The sequence below is a fragment of the Microcaecilia unicolor genome, chromosome 1 (assembly GCF_901765095.1).
Source record: "Microcaecilia unicolor chromosome 1, aMicUni1.1, whole genome shotgun sequence".
Classification (NCBI taxonomy): Eukaryota; Metazoa; Chordata; class Amphibia; order Gymnophiona; family Siphonopidae; genus Microcaecilia; species Microcaecilia unicolor.
The window spans coordinates 260,824,543-260,843,253 of record NC_044031.1 but is presented as its reverse complement, the minus strand read 5'-3'; the positions used below and the strand labels follow the sequence as shown (position 1 = coordinate 260,843,253).

General features: G+C 45.9%; 1 protein-coding gene across 4 annotated transcripts in view; it reads left to right on the top strand.

Moving 5' to 3' along the window:
• GADL1 (glutamate decarboxylase like 1) overlaps positions 1-18,711 on the top strand; it is a 260,588-nt gene that overhangs the window by 81,855 nt on the left and 160,022 nt on the right. For all 4 annotated transcript variants that reach the window (XM_030205926.1, XM_030205918.1, XM_030205934.1 and 1 more), the window contains exon 8: positions 768-822. In XM_030205926.1, coding sequence (XP_030061786.1) covers positions 768-822 — 55 coding nt within the window. The remainder of the gene's footprint in view (positions 1-767; positions 823-18,711) is intronic.

The window sequence follows — 18,711 nt, the reverse complement described above, 5'->3', positions numbered from 1 at the left end:
GAGATCCTCTGCATTTTTCTTCTTGTCCCCTTGCCCCTGGAAAAATTTATCTCTAGACTTGCGAGCCAAGCAATCCTTAAAATCCTTTAAGAAAAAAACTTAGGACCCCTCTTTTTACTTTGAATTTGAATATGTGTTAGTTCTGGTGAACTTTTCATTAACGCTTAGGTACAGTTTTTATTTGTTAAGTTTTAGTCACCTCTGCTTTCCTCTGTATCTTTCTAAAGTTATTTTTCGGTGTGTCTGTTTTCTGGTGTACCTGGGATCTGTCATGTCACTCAATGGCATTTCCTTTTCTTTTTATATATTTGTGAAATTTTGTAAATTGCTTAGATATGGGATTTCCCAAGATTTGGCGATTCATCAAATCATTAAGAAACATAAACATATTACAAATTGGAGTCAATCTGTGGCACAAAGGACTCAACACAGATTGATGTTTGTTTCTTGTTTTTTGGATGAGTTTTTTGTAGGCCTAGTGCCGAAACACGGCTGTGTCGTTCTTCACTTTTTGTCCATGTCTTACCATTGTGGGGAAGCACATCCTCCTTTTGTCTGGCTACTCATTTGCGCACCATAGGAACTCTTCCATAAAACTGAGGGTACAAGTGCACATGTTTGAACCAATTTACATACTTCTACCTGCTTAGAAGACAGGCAGTTATCCAAACATGATAAAGAGCTTTTGAAAATTGCCCATCCTATATGCAATAGTTTTGTGCTTACAACTTGTGAATTACTGAAAATGTTACATCTATGTCCCTTAGCGGTAAAATGATTCCTGAGGAACTGGAGAAACAGATCCAGCGAGCCAAGCAAGAGGTGAGGGCATGTGTGTGTGTGGGGTGGGTGAGTGTGAATGTTGGTGAGTGTGTTTGTAAGCAGGAGAGAAAGAGGAAGAGCTGATAGATAAAATAGAATAGTACCTTCACGTCGAAACTGGAAGCGACTGATTGCTTTTCCTAATATGTGATACAAAGGCGTATTTTCAAAACACTTAAGTCTAAGTGCTTTGAAAATGAACCCCATAGTGTTTATTCTGGGTTTGGCAAAATGCATCAAATTAATCATTACAACCTATAACCTGGAGGCTTTAAAACACTGGCCATCAAAGCAAATAAGGACAGCATAAAACATACTAACAAACCGTTGCCTCCACTTCTCCTATACTCCCTGCAAGTTTCACCAGAAGAGTTCAGGTAGTCCAGAAAGTAGCTGCTAGGGCAGTTACTTTCAAGGCAATATTCTGCACTACTGGCTGTAGCAAACCGCATAAAGATAAGACTGAGTTTTATGTGGTCCTATTTTGCAGTTACCCTGGCTGGTTAAGTGCTACGGCACTAACTGGCCAAGTGCTGACTCCAATATAGCCAGTTTTGAGCTCAGTGCTAACTGGTTAAGTGTTGCTAGAAATGACCGGGTAGCCCCGGACGAGGGATTTAACCGTCCAGGAGCCGTTTCTGGCTGGTTAAATCTCTTTGAATATCAACCCCATGGTTCTTTATTTGGGGATGAAAGGTTGTATTTGTTCTGTTTAAATGCTGGTTCTCATACCTTACGATGATCTAGTTCTGTATTTTACATTTGTTTATTGTTTGATTGTTTTGGTTGTTTTAGGTGTTACGGTTTGCTTGTTGTATGTTGTAGTGGTCTATAACATTTTCCCCTTTCATGTTTTTGCTGAGTTTTGAGATATTTAAGTTTTGTGCTGTACAGTATTTTCAGTGGCTCTGTAATGAGCTGGATAAGTGGTTAAGAGATGGTTTAAATAAATACGTAGGGCCGCATTTTAGGAAGGATATATAGAGGGGAATTCAAATATCTATATCTGGATGTGTGGATTGGAATTACCGTACTACTTTACAAAAGGATATTCCAAATGTAAAATAGGAGCAGGAATGCAGGTTCAATCCCCTCCACATCCTGAGAGAAGAGTGATTTCAGAAAGCTGCATGTGGAGCCATATTCTATAATTAGGCTCATACATTTCAGAATGCCCATGAAACGCCCATTTCCCTGCCTATAACTGTGCCCCTTTTTGCTTGCGCGTGTTAGAAGATTGACACACATCATTACAGATTACGCTTAGTGAGTTGTGCGCCTAAATTCTAATCAGTGCCAATTAATGTTTGTTATTGCTTGTTAAGTGCTGTTATCAGCACTCATTAGCTTGTTAAGTATGTAAAGTTATGCGCTTTGTTATAGAATGTGCACCTATTTTGGCGCTGATCTGTAGGCGCACTGTATAGAATCCGGGTGTATGCATGCTTAGTGTGAGAAAAACAGATGCACTAACTTAAAATCATTTTTTAGAGAAGGCATGCCATGGGCAGAGAATGGGTGTGGATGCTTTAAGCAGTTAGTTCATTCACATTAGTGCGCCATTTAGCTAATGTAGAGGTAATGCAGGAACACTTTCTGCCTCCTAAACAGCATGCAGTAAAAACTCCTATATTAAGTTTTTACACATGCCACACACTAATGTGAACATTAGCGCACGACCTGAAATTTAAAAAAAAGGGAAATTCACTAAAAAGGTGCCACATTAAATTTGGGCTTAGTGTGTGGGGAAACTCCCTCATTAGTGCACATTACGCCCAGATTTCAGTGCACTTTAGTAAAAGAGCCCCTAAAATTACTGCTTCCCAATACCAGCATTATTGGCCTCCACCACAATCATGTCCCCACCCCAATGCCAGTTTCCCCAATCCTCACATCAATCGATCCTCCCCCGACATGAACCCCGAGACCCTCTTCATCACCTGACCCCTGATGTAAAACCCCAGATCCCCATATCACACAACCCCCCGTGACATGAAAGTCTATTCCTCTGATATCACAGACCGCCTCTCCACCTGCCAGCAAGGACACACCTCTGCAGAGACCCCATAGCCTCCCCCATTCACACCACCAGGATTCATTTATGAAAGTCTGAACTCTAGTGATATTATGATATTACCATTAGAGGTCCTGGTGGCCATTTTGGGAACCCAGTGGTCATGAGATGGGAGTGATTGTGCATTGCTTCCACCTATCTAAACAGCAGGGGCCCCCAGTAACCCAAAGTCCGTTTTGGTGGTCCTTGGGCTCTGGGGATATGAGTCTGAAGAAGGCTGCCACATGCTTAGCTCATACCCCACGCTGTCTTTGCTGGCAGTGAGTTTGTATGATGTTGGGTATCTTATCTTTCATGTCAGGAGGAGTTTAGGTTATGCTGGGGGTCTGGGATTTCATCTCAGGGGAGTTAAGTGATGTTGGGGGCAAAGGCATTTTTTTGTCAGGGGGTTGGGGAAGCTGGTATCATGGTGAGGATATGATGGAAGGTGAAGGGACTTATATCATAGAGACCAGGCATGTCAGGATTTACAGCTGCCCCTTGAGAAAACATTTAGGCATGCCTTGAAGTAGATGTAAATTCCATCATTTAGGTTTCTCATTGCAACTCTTCATTTATAGTCATTATTCTAATTAGGATAACAAGAGGAGTGTTGTCATTAGAGTTTTAATTACATTTAATTAGTTTCTGAGAAACAAACAGTAAATAAATTACTCATTATATCGCATCTTTATATTCATCTTATATCCCTAGCACCTTAAGAAGATTTAATTAAACAACTCTATAATACTAAGATGCAGACAGCAGACCAGAAGCAAGAGGGGTGCTATCCACTCTTTTGCACAGAGTGTCATATGTATGATTATCTCCAAGTTGGTGAGAGGTTATATGTGTGTGCTCGATGCAAAGAGCTCCTAGCTCTCAGAGAGCAAGTCCGTTCTCTTGAGGCTAGAGTATCAGACTTGGAGGAGCTGAGGGACACAAAGAGGTACAAAGAGACTAAAAATTCTGCAGGACATGAAACATATCTTGGAATCCCTATGGATTTAAATTCTATGTGTAAAGGGGAAAAGGATAGTGATAGAAGTGTACTACCGTCCACCTGGCAAGGAAGAACAGACAGATGTAGAAGTGTTATCAGAAACTATGGGGGCTAGCAAATTGGGGAAAACAATAATAATGGATGATTTCAATTACCCCGACATTGACCGGTGTCACGAAATGCCTAGCCACCAGCCAGAGGTTACCCTGCGGCCACTTAAGGGTCTATTCCCAGCACAGCTCAGGTCGGCCTATACCTGCCACTTATGCTCTACACTAGCACATTTCTCCCACTGACTGGGTCACAACCGCCTCTGGGCAAATCTCCCGCTTTCCAATTATCCCCAGTGATTTCTAGGTTGCTGAGTGGTCCCACAGTTCCCAGAAAATACCCACAGACCCATCACACAAACCACCAGGATTCTTAATCAGTCCAGACAAGCGGGAGTCAATAAACTAATAGTGTTTATTGTGACAGAACTTTAACAGTGAAACAGAAAAAGTGCAATCAGCAATTCAGCAAAACAATAACAGGTAACAGAAATATGGATCAATTATAACACTGTTGCATTCTAGAGGGCCTTGGCATTCTGTCAGGCTTTTCCCCGGAAGCACTGGGTTTGTGAGTCCTTGGACCACTACCGTGGAGCGGCAGTGGCAGGCAAGGTCACCTTCAAGGCAGAGACGAGGCAAGGCTGGACTGGAACCCCGGACTGGAGTTCTGCACAGGGATACACAGGACTGGAATGCACCGGACGGGTGCACACTGGACTGGAACCCACTGGACTGGTACACACTGGAGCGGAGCCCACTGGACTGGAACCCACGGGAGCGGAACCCGCTGGACAGGAACACACTGGATCTAGTTGAGCCCTCAGGTTCGGGCAGCCGGCAGGGCTTACAGGAAAACCGGAACTGGAACTAGCAAACAGGAACAACAGGAATCAGGATACAGAAGTGCCCCCAGGCACCTAGGTGAAAGCAAGGCAGACAGGCAGGGAATGTCTGGGTTCCAGCAATAGTCAGGTCTGACCGTAGGCAGAGAATATCCGGGTTCAGACAGTAGTCGGGTCAGGCAGCAGGCAACAAGTATCGGAGTTCAGGCAATGGTCAGGTCCGGCAGCAAGCAGAGACTATCTAGGTACAGGCAGTAGTCAGGTCAGACAGCGGGCAGAGAGTAGTCAGATTCAGGCAATGGTCAGGTCAAGGAGCAAGACTATGGCTGGAGCTCCAGTAGCAAGGAGTACTGGCAGCGGACAGGACTAGGGCTGAAGCTCCAGAAGCACAAGAAAACACACACGGGAAAACCAGAAAGCTAAACACAAGAAGACTAGGAAAGCTGTACACAAGCTAACAGGAAAGATATGCCCAAGCTAACCAGTTACAAGCTAGAAACTCACACTAAGCAAAACACAGGAGAACTAGGAAAGCTGTACACAAGCTAACAAGCAAAGCTGTGCCCAAGCTAACTAGTCACACACTAGGAACTCACACTGAGCTGGACAAGGTAGCAGTGTACAGAGCACTCTAACATACTAGGGACCTTAGACGATGCAAAGGCTGCAGTCTCTAAGTGCTTAATAAAGCCCTTCAACACCAGAGGCGCAGCTGCAGCAATCTCTAAGTAACTACGGAGGCTGTTCAGGCACAAACCAAGGAGCAGGCAGAAAGCACAGTGAAACACAGAGAGGCTTCCCACACCCAGGTGCAGTGTAGTGAAGCAATTAGAGTCATGCTGGAAGCAGCCAGCACACAGAGAGAGAGAGCTAACTCAAGCAACACCCACAGGTGCAGAATAGTGAAGCAATTAGTGTCATGCTGCTGGATGCAGCCAGCACAGGGAGCCAGAGCTAGCTCAGAAAGGACAGACAGAAGAAACAGGAGCCAGCTAGGAAGCTGACCTCCAGGAATAAGGTAAGTCTGAGGGTGGTCACGGCCACAGACGTGACACACACCAACTAAACATTTGCTTACTATCTAAAATAGTACCTGGGGAGATCAGGATATATAGCTGCTCACAGGTTATCAAATTTGTAACAGTTTGCAGGGTTTCAGCAAAAAGATCTGTCTCTCTCTTTCTTTCTCTCTCTCTCACTTACTTTCTCGCTCTTCTCCCTGGCTGAAACTGGAGCAAAAGCCAGTAGCTCCTGGGTAACTTCAAACTCCAGGCAAATCACAGGACAACATTTGAAAGTAGCTGGCCACATCACTGCAGGTACTTCCTTTTTGGGCTTAAACTAAAGGAGGAATCATTTGCTTATTCTCAAAACAGCTTAAAACATAACATGCACCACCTGCTGGCCAAACTAGAGAAATATATTGTAGGAAAATATCAAAACAGTTACCACAGGCTTAAAACACACAGTTCTTTCAGAACCAGGTAAATGTAATGTTAGTGCATGCTAGAGAAGTAAAATTCCTTGATGAAATCAAGGACTGCTTTATGGAGCAGCTTGTTCAGGAGCCAACAAAAGGAAGAACAATTCTAGACCTAGTCCTTAGTGGAATGCATGATCTGCTGCAGGAGATAATGGTGCTGTTGCCACTTGATAACAGTGATCATAACATGATCAGATTTTATATAAGTTCTGGAGTAATTACACACAGGAAATCCAATACGTTAGCGTTTAACTTTCAAAAAGGAGACTATGATAAAATGAGAAGAACGGTGAAAAAAAAAACTTGAACGCGCAGCTGCAAAGGTCAAAAATTTACATCAGGCGTGGAAGCTGTTCAAAAATACCATACTGGAAGCCCAGGCCAAATATATTCCATGTATTAAAAAAGGAGGGAGGAAGGAAGACCAAACGACAGCTGGCCTGATTAAAAAGTGAGGTGAAGGAAGCTAGTAGAGCTAAAAGAAAATCCATCTGAATATGGAAGAAGGATCCAACTGAAAGTAATAAGAAACAGCACAAGGAATGGCAAGTTAAATGCAAAGCGCTGATAAGGAAGGCAAAGAGAGACTTTGAAAAGAAGTTTGCATTAGAGGTAAAAACACACAGTAAAAACTTTTTTAGAAATATTAAAAGCAAGAAGCCGGCAAAAGAAGCGGACCGCTAGATGACCAAAGGGTAAAAGGGGCACTCAGGGAAGACAAGGCCATAGCAGAGAGATTAAATGAATCCCTTGCTTGTCTTCACCGAGGAAGAAGTGGGAGAGATACCGGTGCCAGAAATGGTATTCAATGCTGGCGAGTCAGAGAAACTGAATTAAATCTGGAAGATGTAATGGGGCAATTTGGCAAATTGAAGAGTAGTAAATTGCCTGGACCAGATGGTATACATCACAGAGTACTGATAGAAGTGAAAGATGAACTTGCAGAACTATTGTTAGTAATATGTAATTTATCTTTAAAATCAAGAATGGTACCGGACGACTGGAGGATGACCAGTTTAACGCCAATTTTTAAAAAGGGTTCCTGAAGTGATCTGGGAAATTTTATGCTGCTTATTTCTAGGATAAGCAGCATAAAATGTATTGTACTGTTTTGGGATCCAGTTACTTGTGGCCTGGATTGGCCACTGTTGGAAATATGATACTGGGCTTGATGGACCTTCGGTCTGTCCCAGTATGGCAATGCTTATCAAACATATAAACAGCAAGTGACCGACTCACCTGCAAATGCACAGTAGAGACTTCCCTCTCTGTCCCGCCCTTGCGTCAAGACGTGATGATGTCAGAGGGCGGAACAGAGAGGGAAACGGAGTCGGAGTCACAGTCGGACGCTGCCGCCTGGAAACGAACATCGCGCGCACCAACCTCCACCCCCCATCCCCGCCGCCGCTCCCGCCCTCCTCCGTATCGGGCCTCCTGCACTGACCTGACAGTGCCTCTCACCTCCGTGTGGAAGCGCTGCAGGCAGCAGCAGAGCGATCTACTGCTGCCTGCAGCGCTTTCACATGGAGGTGAGAGGCACTGTCAGGTCAGTGCAGGGGGCCCGACACGGAGGGGGGAGGGAGCGGCGGCGAGGAGGGTAGCTGGAAATCTCGCCCGTTTTAACGGGCTTAACGGCTAGTTATGTTTTAAAAGAACCAATTTAAAAGGTTCCTGTATTTAACAGGAGCCAATGTAAAGAGACAAGAACAGATTTGACATGATCACAAGAGTCAGAATTAGAAATCAATGGAACTGCATACTAATTAAAAGTTTCTTTTTGGTACGGCAACATACAGGATACTACAGTAATTGATATAAGGGGCACTAAGGCTTGAACCGATGAGACTCGAAGCAAATGCTGTGGCTGGTAAAGACGTATGGGTGGAAGAAAGTTTTCTGAACCACTACTAATTGGTTTCTCATAGAAAGGGACCTATCCAAATGAAAACTAAGATCTGTCACACTTGTCTTAATTGGCAAACCAGCCCATTTCAATATAACTGGAAATTCCAATTTTCTAGAGAGTTGCTCAATATTAGTACTTCAGACTGCAGGGAACTGGGACAGTAATGTAATTGTCCTTAACCAAGAACCTAGGTCATATAAAAAAGAATTGAATATACCCTGCTGTAACTGCAAAACTCATTGTCTTATTAAGCACCGTTGTATTTTTACTGTAAGTATTGCATCTCAAGGTGTAATTCAGGAAAGTTATTTCAAGTCACCCTGTGACATTCAGCCAATCAAATCAAATTATACCATTGATTGACATGACTCCAACCTCTACTATCTCTATGACTGTTGTAGTGGTGTGACTATTCCACTTGGTACAGTGGGGAAACTTTGGTACCACTAATTAAAAAATAAAATACTCATATGTTAGAAACTTACCCCTGGATTCTATATAGCGCGTCTAGAGATCTGCGCTGAAATCCAAGTCTATTCTGTAACAGTGTGCGTAAGTTAATTGGCTTAACAAGCCAATCAGCATAGAATAGATGAATTTGCATTAGATTTTTTTCAAATTAGCACAGCTTACTTTGCTTGCTATAGTTTTCTTGCTTAGATTTCAGTGCATCAAGAAGAACTTCTCATACTAACTTCTACCATCCTCAAAGATCTATCCTAGAGATCTTTCAATACTGGGTAAGGGAGTGTTTTCCATTTTTATTTTGCATTTGTATTTTAAGACAATAACACTATTTTGCACTGGTATCAAGTAAACCTTCAATAAAGAGTATATTTTGCTGTCCTGATTGAAAACTCAATTTTTACTGTACTTTGAGTTCCCATAATAAGCACTTTAGGATTTTGCTTCAGCTAGCAAGTACTATTTGTTTTGAAATTTTCCCTGTTTACCTTTCTCTTCAAATGATTGAAAGCAAGGACTAGAACTGATTATGTGGCCATTTTACCAAACTGTGGGGCCCTTTTGCTAAAGGGTTGACGCACAGCAATGGGCTTGCTGTGTGCCAACCTGGAACTACTGATCGGCTATCGCAGGAGCCCGGCGGTAGTTCCCACCCCCAACACGCGCCATTTCCGGCGCTACAAAAATATTTTCTATTTTTGTAGCGCCGGTTCGTGTCCGGTGGTAATCAGCACTGCCTTGTTACCACTAGGTTAGCATGGAAGCCCTTATGACCACCTCAATGGATAGCAGTAAGTGCTCCCCCCCCCCCCCCCCAAAAAAAAATGGTCTTTCGGCAAGTGGTTCACTTACCTCACGGCCATTTCTTTTTGAGAAAAAAAGACAGCCTTTTACCTGCTGCAGTAAAAAGGGGCCTCGGTGCACATCAAAAACACATGCTGACGGTAACGCAGGTCCCTTTTTACCACAGTTTAGTAAAAGGACCCCTTTGAGCACTTCCTTACATGGGTCATTCCTGTTCAGTAAGGCTATTTTTACCACTGGGGTAAAATGGCCAATTTTTCTAGTTTCCCTGTTAATGGCCATGCACTAATTAGCATAAGGTCATTAGCACATGAGCCCCTACCAACATCCATTATGCAGGTGGTAAGGGCTCATGCGCTAAACATGCCCATTCTCCGCCCCTAGACCTACCCCTGCATTCAGGTGTCGATATTCAAAGCGATTTAACTGGCTGGAAACGGCTCCTGGTGGGTTAAATTGCTTGTTTGAAGCTAACCAGTCATTTTCAGCAGCACTTATATCGGTTAGTGCCTCTGGAAATGTCCAGTTAGCACTTAAGTCAAAACCAGCTATTTTGGGAGTGTTCTGGGGCAGAGTCAGCGCTTAACTGACCAAGGTAACCGTATAAATAAGACCACATAAAAAAAAAATATCAGTCCTATCTTTATGTGGTGCCCCATACCCGGTTAACCGGCAGATGATCAAAAGCCCCACGGTGTTCCAAACAGTTCTCTAAAAATAGCGCTGGAATAGCGTGGGGTTTTACCGCACCTGTGATCAGAGATAATTGCATGCAAATTTAAGCACGCAATTCTCTGATCATGGGGTAGAAGTGTGGGAGAAATCCTCCCGTACTTGTTTGAAAGGTCTGGGCTTTTGACAGCCCAGACCTGTCAAACACAGGGGCTTGGAGGTCCATGGGACCACCAGACCCGAACTACCCTTGCCCCGAGCAAGGCAAAATGGGGGCTGGAGGTCCGACACCCTCCCTCGACACAGGTTCAGGGAGGGCTGGAGATCTGATGGGTCTCCAGCCCCCCTAACCCCCCCCCCCAAGCATTTCTAAGAAGTCCCTGGTGGCCCAGTGGTTGACAACCCCCCCCCCCCCCCAGCAACAGGGAGGCTGGAGGTCCGGTGGAGGCCTTTTTCGGCGATGGCTGCGGAGACTGTAAAGCGCTGTTCTAAATGTGGCAAGCGCAAATCAGCAGCGGGGCTCTATAATTCGTGCTGTACAGACGGTAGAGCCGGTCCGAGCATGGCGAGCGGCGATCTTTTGCGCTCTGAGCTGGCAGCGGACGCCATTTTGGATTTTCCACATGGCGCGGCCTCCGTTGCGACAGAGAGCCCTGAATCCGGGGGGGGCGGGTCCTCTGAGTGAGGCTAATAATAGAGCTGATAGCCCTGGGCAAGGTCCGGGCGGTCAGGGAGCGGTTTTCTCCCCTGATTTTGTTTTAATGCTGCATAATGCTTAAAAGAGCTCTTCCACAGGGATCTTCGGACCCTCTGCCTGCCCCCCCCCCCTCCCCCGGTGGATCCTGGCCTTTTGGAGTTGGCTTTGCCTGTTTCTTATCCTCCTGATAAACGCAGAAGGGCTAATTCCCCTTCTTAGTGTGGCGCACCCCCCTTTTCCCCCCGTGGTCTGGCTATGAGGATTCTGAGGGGTCTGGCAGAACTTCTTGGGCTGAGGAGCCAGAGTCGGGTGCAGAATTGCCACAGGAGCTTGATGATCCGTCTGCGGTGAGGATTTTCCACCGCGAAGAGCTGCCAGTGCTTATTTCAGATGCCTTACAAGCCCTCTCGATTGAAGATCCTGGGAGTGGCACAGCCTCCTCTGTTAATCCAAGGATGGCTAGTACCAGAAAGCCTGCTCGAGCCTTTCCTGTGCATGACTCCATCCAAGAGCTTATTTCGGCTCAATGGGCTGACCCCAAGGGACCTTTGAAGGTTGACAGGGCTATGGGGCAATTATACCCTCTGAGTGAGGAACATTTGTCTCGCTTTGCAATGCCTAAAGTGGATGCCCTGGTCATGGCTGTGACAAAGAGAACTACCGTCCCTGTTGAAGGAGGTGTTGCCCAGAAGGATATTCAAGATCGCAGGCTTGATTCAGCTCTGAAGCGGTCCTTTGATTTGGCAGGTCTCACTGTTCGGGCGTCTGCATGCAGTTGTTATGCTGCTAGAGCCTGCCTGGCTTGGTTACAGCAGGCAGTGGAACAGCCCAGTGATGGAGCGGAGACCTTATCTGAAGTGGCTCCGCGGATGGAGTCGGCCTTGTCCTTTTTGGCTGACGCCCTTTATGATATGGTCAGAGCTTCGGCTAAACAAATGGCTGTAGCAGTGGCGGCTCGCCGCACTCTTTGGCTACGACATTGGGCGGCGGACATAGCCTCTAAGCAAAGGTTGGTGAAGTTGCCCTTTCAAGGCCTTCTGTTTGGTGAGGAGCTGGAAAACATTGTTAAAGGCCTGGGGGATTCCAAACCTCAGCGCTTGCCCGAAGATAGGCCGAAGCCTTCCTCTAAGTGTCAGGCAGTCCGCTCTCTTACAGACCTCGCTTCCGTGAAGCTAGAAGGTACTGCCCGGGACGTGCTGCTGGGTTCACTTCGCGTGCCCGCTTTCAGCAGAGAAACTCCTTTCGTTCGGACAAATGTTCCGCAGCTGCCGGTTCAAGGCCTGGAGTTCAGGGGCGACCCTCTCAATGATGGTGCGCCGGCCCCCTCCTCGTTTCCTGTCATCGGAGAAAGACTTTCCCTCTTTTTCGAGGAGTGGGCCAAAATCTCCGCAGATCAACGGGTCTTGGACCTGATCAGAGACGGATACCGAATAGAATTCGTTGCCCTGGTGAGAGACGTGTTTGTGGAGTCCCGATGCGGTTCTGCCACCAAACGGGCGGCGGTAGAGGAGACTTTGCACAGTCTGTGCCAGATAGGGGTTGTGACCCCGGTGCCTCCCGCCGAACAAGGTTTAGGCTGCTACTCCATTTACTTTGTGATGCCACGAAAAGGCGGGTCTTTTCGCCCGATCCTGGACTTAAAAGAGCTAAACAAGTCCTTAAGAGTGTGGCATTTTCACATGGAAACCCTGCGCTCCGTCATTGCGGCGGTACAGCCAGGAGAGTTTCTCATGTCTCTGGACCTGAAAGAAGCTTACTTGCACATACCAATTTGTCCCCCACACCAGAAGTGTCTGCGGTTTGCGGTGTTGGGGAAACATTTCCAGTTTCGGGCCTTGCCTTTTGGCCTCACAACAGCTCCCCGAACCTTCTCCAAGGTAATGGTGGTAGTAGCTACCTTTCTCAGGCGAGAGGGTATCCGGGTTCACCCATACCTAGACGACTGGCTCATCAGAGCAGACTCAGAAAAAGAGAGTCATCTAGCTACAGCCAGAGTGGTTTCAGTCCTTCAATCTTTGGGCTGGGTCGTCAATATGGCCAAAAGTTACCTGACCCCCTCGCAATCTCTAGAATATTTGGGGGCCAGGTTCGACACAGCCTCGGGCTATGTGTTTCTTCCCGAGCAAAGGCGGTCCAAGCTTCAGAATTAGGTCCGTCTGCTCCTGAGGATGCCCCGCCCGCGAGCTTGGGACATTGTCCAGCTGTTGGGATCGATGACGGCCACCTTGGAAGTGGTGCCATGGGCGAGAGCGCACCTGAGACCTCTACAGTATTCTGTACTTCAACGATGGTCTCCAGTATCTCAGGATTATCAGTGCAGACTTTCTTGGCTCCCTGCGGCCCGCCTCAGTATGGAGTGGTGGCTCTCGGACAGCATGTTGTGGCGAGGAATGCCGCTGGCGCTCCCCGACTGGTGCCTAGTGGTGACAGATGCCAGCCTGAAGGGCTGGGGCGCACATTGCCAGGGGAAGCATGCCCAGGGTATGTGGACGCCCGACGAGTCGGAGTGGTCTATCAACCGCCTGGAGTTGAAAGCGGTGTTTCTGGCTCTTCTGGCCTTTCAAGTGACCCTGGAAGGATTGGCTGTCAGAGTGATGTCGGACAACACAACAGCAGTGGCCTACATAAATCGACAAGGCGGCACTCAGTGCAGAGATCTAGCCGCGCAGGCCGAACAAATTTGCCACTGGACCGAGCTGCATCTACAGTCCCTGTCAGCAGCTCACATTGCAGGTCAGAGCAACGTGCAAGCCAACTATCTAAGCAGGCATCAGATCGATCCAGCGGAGTGGGAACTAGCAGACGATGTATTCCTGCAGATATGTGCCAAATGAGGCAAGCTAGTGATGGATCTTATGGCGACCAGTTCCAATGCCAAAGTCCCGTGCTTCTTCAGCAGACGGAGGGATCCTCGCTCTGCCGGGTTGGATGCCTTGGCTCAACTCTGGCCCCTGGGCTTGCTGTATGTCTTCCCTCCGTGGCCCTTGATAGGGCGAGTGCTCCTGCGGATTCGGCTGCATCCAGGAGAAGTGATGCTCATCGCCCTGGATTGGCCCAGGAGGCCTTGGTATGCGGACCTCCGACAGATGCTGTTAGAGGCTCCCTTTCCGTTACCTCTGGTTCCGCACCTGTTGTCACAGGGTCCGGTGGCCATGGAGGACGCCTGCCGCTTTGGTCTTATGGCATGGCAATTGAGAGGGCGCAATTGAGAGATAAAGGCTACTCAATTAAGGTAATTTCCACTCTCCTGCAGGCCCGTAAGCGCTCCACTTCCGTGGCTTATGCCAGGATTTGGCGCCAGTTTGAAGTCTGGTGTGTTTCAAGAGCGCTTTCTCCGTTGCGGGCTCCTGTCTTGCCAATTCTGGTTTTTTTGCAGGATGGTGTACACAAAGGCTTGGCCTATAATTCCCTGCGGGTGCAAGTGGCAGCATTGGCCTCCCTGCATGGCAAGGTTGAAGGCGTGTCCTTAGCTGCTCATCCAGATGTGGCACAGTTTCTTAGAGGGGTGCTTCGGCTCCGTCCTCCCGTGCGGGCACCTTGTCCAGCTTGGAACCTGGGGTTAGTATTGAAGGCCCTTCAGGGGGCTCCCTTTGAACCGCTTCGGCGTGCTTCAGAGAAAGATTTGACACTGAAGGCCGTCTTTTTAGTGGCCATTACCTCCGCGAGACGGGTATCAGAGCTCCAGGCGCTGTCCTGTAGAGACCCTTTTCTGCAATTCTCAGAGTCAGGGGTCACGGTTCGGACCATGCCTTCCTTCATGCCTAAGGTGGTTTCAGCGTTTCACCTAAACCAGCCTGTTTTTCTTCCCTCTTTTGTTGAGGAGGAGTTTCCAGATTCATTTGGGCAGTTGCACCTTTTGGATGTGCGCAGGACTCTGTTGCAGTATCTGCGAATTACAAATTCTTTCAGGACCTCTGATCATCTTTTTGTGTTGTTTGCAGGTCCTCGCAGAGGGTCTTCAGCGTCTAAAGCCACTATTGCCCGTTGGCTCAAAGAAGCTATCTTTTCAGCATATCTGCTGTCTGGCCGGGCTCCGCCTGAAGCCTTTAAGGCACATTCCACAAGAGCGATTTCCTCTTCCTGGGCGGAAACTGGAGCACTATCTCTTCATGAGATTTGCAGTGCTGCAACATGGGCTTCTAAGCTCTCTTTCGCCCGACATTACAGGCTGGATGTGGCTGCCAGGAGGGATGCGCGTTTTGGAGCACAGGTGCTAGCGTGTGGTGTGGCTTGTTCCCACCCTATTTATGGATTGCTTTGTTACATCCCATATGTAATGGCTTCATCTGCTTGATGACAAGGAAGGGAAAATTAGGTTCTTACCATGATAATTTTCTTTCCTTTAGTCATAGCAGATGAAGCCATGAGCCCTCCCTGTATGATTGTCTGTATTGCAGTGATTCTGATTTTAGGTGCTGCTCTTGTTTCCTGAAGTTATATTCCTTACTTGGGGAGTCGGAAAACAGTCTTCAGGATTCTTGTTACAGTTATAGGAGTATGAGTTCATTCCCTCCAGTTCATGTTTTGGGAGGATGAGTTTATTCCCTCCAGGAGGATGCAAGTATTCCCTCCGTTTATACAAAGTGGGGGACGAGTTTATTCCCTCCAGGAGGATGAGTTCATTCCCTCCTTTGTTGAGTTTATGCCCTTGTTAAGGGGCCATCGTTCGCTGTGAGGAAAGTTTATGTTATTCCCATTGCGGTTTGCCATACTGCTTTGGAAGCTTCAAATACTGAAGAGGCAGTGGAGCTAGCTGGCCATGAGGCACTGTGAAAAGTTGAGTGCTCTCTATCTCCCCCTGCTGGTTGATGGACACAACCCATACGTAATGGCTTCATCTGCTATGACTAAAGGAAAGAAAATTATCATGGTAAGAACCTAATTTTCCCTTTTATCTTCCCAATACAACACCGAATGCCCCACTGCCATCAATGCCCTAGGTGCATCTCTCCCAATTAACCTGAAAATCCTAGGTGTAACAATGGACCGAAACCTAACACTCGAAAACCAAGCTAAGATCACGACAAAGAAAATGTTCCACACAATGTGGAAACTCAAACGCATAAAACCTTACTTCCCGCATGGACATATTCCACAACATGATCCAAACAATGGTGCTAACCCACATGGACTACTGCAATGTAATCTATGCGGGTTGCAAAGACCAAATCATAAGAAAATCACAGACAGTACAAAACACAGCAGCCAGACTTATCTATGGAAAATCACACTTTGAAAGCGCGAAACCTCTCCTACAAAGTCTACACTGGGTACCAATTAATGCGCGAATAAACTTCAAGATATGCACAATCATACATAGAATCATGTACGCCCTTGCACCAAACCACATGACCACACTAATTGATCTACCAATAAGAAACTTGATGGAAACAACAATACCATACTTAAGCGTCGACCATCCCAGATGCAAAGGTCTGAAATACAAATCGTCATTCGCCTCCAGTTTCTCCTTCATAGGCACCCAACTCTGGAATGCTCTTCCAAAAAACCTGAAACTCTTAAACAACTACCTAAACTTCTGGAAAAACCTAAAAACACACCTTTTCAGGAAGTTCATCCCCTCTGAGTCTTTATAACCTTTCAACCACAAAAATATTGGAAATAACCTAGAAAACAGAAAATAACGATACAAACCACTAATAATATTATCCCTCCCACACGATATTTAAACGCATTCTACGCCACAACTGATCACCTGTATTAAGTGATACTCATCAAGAAACCGAAATTCTGTAACCGTCTCTATTGTAATATGCAAGCCACATTGAACCTACCAATGTTATCAGCGTTCATTAGCTTGTTAAGCTACATGCGTTGTTATAGAATCTGCGCCAATTTTGGCACCTATCTTTAGGTGCGCTATATAGAATCTGGGGGTTAGCGGCTAACCAGTTATATTGTGCGATATAACATACTACTCAGCGCATCACTGGCTACATTTGGTGGTCAAATTGGGCTACCAAAAAAGCAGGCCTATCTTTGGCCATTATAAACTTAACCGGCCAGTGCTGAATATTGGCATGGACAGTTAAGTTTATAGAAGCCAAAAATAAACTGGATAGTCAATGCCAATCACCGGAAACAGCCCGGCATTGAATAGCCAGTCTCGCTGCCGACCGCGGGAGTTAGCTGGGCTGCCTCCTATAGTCTGAATATTGGCCCCTTTGATATCGATGTACTTTTCATCCTTCAAACAGGGTTAGACAATAAGAGGGGAAGTTATTAACATAGGCTACTGTTAAGACGTTATTTTACCACTATTTTAGCACAAGTCCAATTTTATGCAAGAAGACCTAGGGGCCCTTTTACTAAGGCGCACCTAAAAGTGGCATGCGCTGGTGTAGGCATGTATTTTGGACGCGAGCTGGTCCATTTTCTCTCATGTGCTAACCGCGTGGTAAGCATTCAATGCACGTCAACTGCCGATTACCGCCAGCTAAGTGCCATTCTGTAGAAAATAGAAAATATTTTCTACTGCGTGATTTGGGTGCATGCCAAAAATTGAATTACTGCATGGAGCACACGTTATCCAGGCGTTAGTGCTAATTTGACACGCATTGGATGCATGTAGGCCCTTTTACTAAGGGCCCCATAGTTACTAATAACCCAGTTTAACAGTACAATAACCTGTCTTAAGGTAAGCCACGATGATAACTTCCCCCCTATAAAGAAAAAAGCAGAGTGAAATTCAACATATAAATGAGGTAGTCGGTTGATAGCAGTGGAAATTATCATCAATGACTACTGTAGCATGAATCAGAGCAATATAAAAATGGTATTCTTCCTGCTGTTCCAAACAGTCTAGCTTACTGCAAAAAATGATGTGCAGAGCAGGACAGGATATCATTCATTTATATTGCCAAGAATCATATGTGTTAGCAGGTTTTATCTTTCCATGAAGAATATGCAGCTCTATTTCTAGATCGCTAATTTCAGACCTAAATTTCCACACTGAGTTTTTGCTTTTGCAGTCCATGTTGCATGCTGCAAATTTTGCTGGACTTAATTAAATGCATCAGTAGCTACCAGTGTTTGAATAAATAGTGTTCTGTGCTCCGAGTAGAATTACATTTGCTTGCTATTACTCCTGATTGAAGGAAAAACCTATTGGGAAGATAATTATTAAGGAAAACATCAGGTTATCATCAATTTACTATATATGAGAACATTTTCAATTTTAGAAATTTGAGCACAGGTCACAGGCTTTTGTATTTGTCGACCTTGTTTTGTTTGGGGGCACATTTTTCATGGAGATTAGCACACATGTGGCTAGATTTCCTGAAGTGTGTTGCTGTACTAGTGTATGCTAATACCATTAGTGCATGCTATTAGAAAGGGAAAGGGAATGGTTACAATTAAAGCGGTTTATATATTATATACATATAATCCCTTTGAATATGCGCCTAAGCAGCTGCCTAGTGTAAACCCAGGATGGTGGGAAAAGGCACATAATTTATTTCTTGGCTTGGGATCAGGGCCAGGCTCAGGTATAACCGGCAGCCCGATGCAAGCACAACACCAGACTTTATGTACTATTTATTTATTTTATTTATTTGTTACATTTGTACCCCACATTTTCCCACCTATTTGCAGGCTCAATGTTGCTTACATAGTACCGTGAGGCGTTAGCCACCTCCGATGATGAAACAAATACAGAGTGATGTTATTGTCAATGAGATAAATGTGTTATAGACATATTAGGGAATCGTAGAGAAAAGGAGTTGTATAGTGTTCATTACAAGTTTTGGTTTCTTTGTGTTGCTGGGTTCAGGCGTTTAAGGTGGGTCAGTAGGGTATGCCTTTTCGAACAGGTTGGTCTTTAGTGATTTCCAGAAGTTGAGGTGGTCGTATGTTGTTTTAATGTTTTTTGGTAGTGCATTCCAGAGTTGC